This window comes from Spermophilus citellus (genome assembly GCF_964194105.1).
Source record: "Spermophilus citellus genome assembly, chromosome: 2".
In the NCBI taxonomy this organism is placed as follows: domain Eukaryota; kingdom Metazoa; phylum Chordata; class Mammalia; order Rodentia; family Sciuridae; genus Spermophilus; species Spermophilus citellus.
The window spans coordinates 243,241,233-243,245,913 of NC_138183.1; the positions used below are offsets into that span (position 1 = coordinate 243,241,233).

The following is a 4,681-nucleotide window of genomic DNA, read 5'->3' on the forward strand; positions in this document are numbered from 1 at the left end:
GTCAAAAGTGGGATTAACAACATGTGCTTCCCAGAGTTTCTGAAGGATCAAGTGAAACGAAGTTTGTGAAAAATGTACAGTAGTTTACAAATCTAAAAAAAAAATCATTATATTACTGAGCAGTGATTAAATCCAGCCTTCGTCACCTTAGTGGCTCCTCAATGAGATTTATTATTTTATTTCAGCAGGTGACCTTGGCTTCATGGCAGAGAACAGCACCAGCGTGGTGGAGTTTATTTTGATGGGGTTCCAGGTTCACGCAGAGCTGCAGTTATGTTTGTTCTTCGTGTTTCTGGCCTTTTATCTCATCACCATGGGGGGCAACCTGGGCATGATCATGCTGATTCAGAGTGACCCTCAGCTGCAGACTCCCATGTACTTCTTCCTCAGCCACCTGTCCTTCCTGGACATCTGCTACTCTTCTGTTATTGTCCCTCAGTTGCTTGAGACCTTGAGGACTGAGAAGACGGTCATCACCTATGAGCGCTGTGCCACCCAGTTCTTCTTTTTTACATTCTATGGTAGCACCGAGTGTTTCCTTTTGGCTGTGATGGCCTATGACCGCTACATGGCTGTGTGTAATCCCCTCCTCTATGCCACAGCCATGACACCACAGACCCGCCTGGGGCTGGTGGCTGCTGCATATGCTGGTGCCATGGTGAATTCCGTGGTCCGCACTGGGTGTACCTTCTCCATCTCCTTCTGTAAATCCAATCAAGTGGACTTCTTCTTTTGTGACCTTCCACCACTGCTGAAACTGGCCTGTAGTGAGACCAGACCCCGGGAGCAGGTCATCTACCTCTTTGCTTTCCTGGTCATCATCTTGAGCGTTTTCGTGATTCTTATATCCTACCTGTTCATCATTTGGGCCATTCTGAAGATTCAGACAGCCGGTGGTAAAGCCAGGACTTTCTCCACTTGTACTTCTCACTTGATGGCGGTGGCTCTATTCTTTGGGACACTCATATTCATTTACCTGAAAGGTAACATGGGCAAGTCCCTCTGGGAAGACAAGATTGTGTCAATGTTTTACACTGTGATCATTCCCATGATAAACCCCATGATCTACAGCCTGAGAAACAAGGAAGTGAAGGAGGCTCTGAAGAAAGTCTTCAAAAGATTTGTGAGGGTTTCCCAAGCGGAGTAAGGCTGGTGCTTCATCAGGCCAGAAGTCCCTGCAAGTCATGCTTTGAGTTTTTAATCTCACTCTCTTAAAACATCAACTAGATTTCATGATTACTAAGATATCGTGAAGCAGAGAAATGGAATTTGGGGTTCTGGAACTTTGTTAGTTCTATGACCTTGAGTTGGAGATGCTCTGTATCAGTTTTCTTATCAGACAAATTTCTGCCTTGCTATGACTGAAGGTTGAGAGACCTTCAGCTAGGCTCAAGAGAAATGGAATACCACATTTGTAAATAACAATGTGATATAGAATATAAGATTTATTTTTCTTACCTGTTCTAGATATAGTTTGAATGTTTTCTTTAATTCTTAAATTTGTTTTAATTAGTTATATATGACATAGAATGCATTTATGCACTTTGATATATCATACATAGATGGGACATAATTTCTCATTTTTCTGAATGTACATGTTGCAGAATCACATTGGTCATGCAATCATATACATGCATACAGTAATAATGTCTGTTTAATTCTACTATCTTTCCTATTCTCACATTCCCTCCCATCACTTCCCTCTACCTAATTTAAGGTAACACTATTCTTCTCTAGTACCCCTCTGCCTTATTGTGAATTAGCATCTGCATACTAGAGAAAACATTTGGCCTTTGGTTTTGTAGGATTGGCTTATTTCACTTAGCATGATATTCTCTAACTCCAACCATATACTGGCAAATGCCATAATTTTACTCTTCTTTAAGCTGAGTAATATTCCATTGAGTATATATACCACATTTTCTTTATCTATTCATCTATTGAGGGACACCTAAGTTGGTTCCATAGTTTAACTATTGTACATTGAGCTGCTATAAATATTGATGTGGGCTGCATCATTATAGTATGCTGATTTTTATGTCCTTTGGGTATAAACCAAGGAGTGGGATAGCTGGGTCAAACAGTGGTTCCATTCCCATTTTTTTGACGAATCTCCATAGCTTTCCATAGTGGTTGCACCAATTTGCAGACTCACTACCAATGTATAAGTGTACCTTTTTCACCACATCCTCACCAACATTTATTGTTACCTGTATTCTTGATGATTGCCATTCTGACAGGAGTGAGATGAAATCTTAGAATAGTTTTGATATGCATTTCTTCAATTGCTAGAGATGTTGAACACTTTTTCATATATTTGTTGATCAATTGTATTTCTTCTTCTGTGAAGTATCTGTTCAGTTCCTTAGCCCATTTATTGACTGGGTTATTTGGGGTTTTTTTGGTGTTAAGTTTTTTTGAGTTCTTTATTAATGCTTTCCCAAGATATAGGTTAGGTTTTTTTTCCCTGAGTCTCATTTTTGTGTCTAAAATAATTACAAACCTATAGCTCAGTTTTTACATAGTAAGGTCAGTCAAATTCTTTAGTTGTGGATGGTGGGGTGGATATTAATGTTTCTTAACATTTAGTCATATCCAATTTAGGTGTTTGCCATGGAAAAATTACAAGCAGTGAACAGAAGGAAAAATAAAGAGAGGAAAGGAGATGTGATCTAAGAAATGTTCAATTAGTATATTAGCCTACTTTCTAAGATGTCGTAGAGGGTAATACACTGTAGAATGAAAGAAAAATGTAATGATCTGCATTAGTTGTTGGAAACAATTTTATCTAGATGTAGGGCTGAACTGAATCTCATATATATATATATATATATATATATATATATATAACTTTGTAATATTTCTTGATCATCGAAGGTCAGAAGCTCTATTTTATTTCTTAGTATTACTCATGCACATCTGCCTCAATTAACTCAAGTTATTTCCTGTTCTCCAGTAATGAAACCCACTATCTATTTTCATCTCCTCTAGGACATTTACTTTATTGTCAGAAGACAGATAACTATGAATTCTGACTGTCACTTTTTAATGACCTCCATATCTGCTAGAAATATTACTTGGGAAACATCTCCATGGAGATCCCACAATCTTATCCATCAACTCAGCAAATATTTATGGACTATCTACTATGTGTCAGACATGATATTAGTTCAGAACAGAGTATTGTGTACAACGTATTGCTCCTCTTACATGGGAATTAGAACCCGGGGCATGGACAGATAGTAAACCCTTTTTACAGGGAATTAATTTTTAAAAATCATTTTGGAAAATAGAACAAAAAATGAAACACAGGGATTGTTATATTGTCTCATAGAGTTCTGACCGATTTTGGTGTGGTAAGAAAAGTCCTTGCAAAACTAACATTTAAGCAGAGACCTAAAGAATTAAGTATGCCATAGTCATGAGATGGAGAGATTGTTCTGGACGGGAAGAGTTGCATGAGTGAGAACCTGTGAGGCAGGATGCTTTGAGGAACCAAGAGAAGCCACAGTGGCGGCAGCATGAGGTGGGGAAGCTTAGTGTGAGGTGCAGCTGGTGAATTCAGAAGAAACCAGGGCAAAGGGCCTTGCAGATCTGCTTAGGGACTTGTAAAACTGATTCCAAGAAGAGCAAGGTATTGAATGGTCAGCTCTGAATGTGGGAAAATTTCTTTGGCTGCAGTATGATGTGTGGAAAGGGGGCATACACGGTGGTGGAGATGGAGGGACATAGACTCTCTAGGTCTAAGAAACACAAATTGTGGTATTGTGTGCATGGCATTTGACTTTCATGGGATTGTGTATGCTTCATTCCAGGATTCACCTTGGGCTGGAGAAAGCCAGCAGGTGCATGCCCACGAGGTTGGCTTGCCCGCCTTTTCATTGGTGCACCTTTATTTCTATACAGTGTGACTGTCCTTGGGCACCTGAGGGGCTACCCATTTGTTCCTTCCTCAGGGTGGTCATACTCCTTGGGGGTCAACACACTCATTAACCTCCCATGACATGCTCGGCTGTGTTCCTGAGCTTAAGAAACCACCTTTGCAGGAATTCTTATGTGTTTAATGGCAGAAAATCCATCTTTAAATTACAAAACAAAGAAATTAAAGACCAAAATGTTAAACAGGGGTTTGCTATTTTGGTGATGGTGGGTGTTGTTACCTCATTCTCCTCCCAACTTCTACTTTCTGAGTGACAACCAATACTGCCCATAAATGAATGACATTTGGTACATGTATGATTTTGAAGATACATATGTATAATTGCTTTAGGTATGTACCAAGTAGGTAAAAATAAAATGAAGTTTTTATTTATTTCCCTCTGATTCATATAGAAGACAGCAGAGGAAATGGCGTTTATGTTGTTTTGACAATTACATGTATTAATATTTGAATGGAAATACTCATAAGTTACCTAATACATGTCAAGTTCCGTCCTGAGTTTTCCTTTATCTCAATTAAAACTCTCGTTCTTAAAAAAATGAAAGTCTCATTCTTAAAATAGACTCTCTATATAATCTTTTAGAAGTAGAATCTAGCCGGTAATCTTGGAATTATTTTCTTTTGATTCCTTCTCAACTTGGAATTTCTTTCTTTTTAGGAACTGGGCTTTAATGTTGCAAGTTTTTAGTTGTAACACTTTGACTTCAATAGATCCACAAATAAAGAGAGCAGACCCTCGAA

At 38.6% G+C, this 4,681-nt stretch overlaps 1 protein-coding gene across 1 annotated transcript; it reads left to right on the top strand.

Annotated features, from left to right (window-relative positions):
• Positions 1 to 202: 202 nt before the first annotated feature.
• LOC308641164 (olfactory receptor 9I1-like) lies at positions 203 to 1,147 on the top strand (the record flags this gene model as incomplete). Its single annotated transcript, XM_081279474.1, has 1 exon — positions 203 to 1,147. The coding sequence occupies one exon, from the start codon at positions 203 to 205 to the stop codon at positions 1,145 to 1,147; it is 945 nt and encodes a 314-aa protein (XP_081135600.1).
• Positions 1,148 to 4,681: the final 3,534 nt, after the last annotated feature.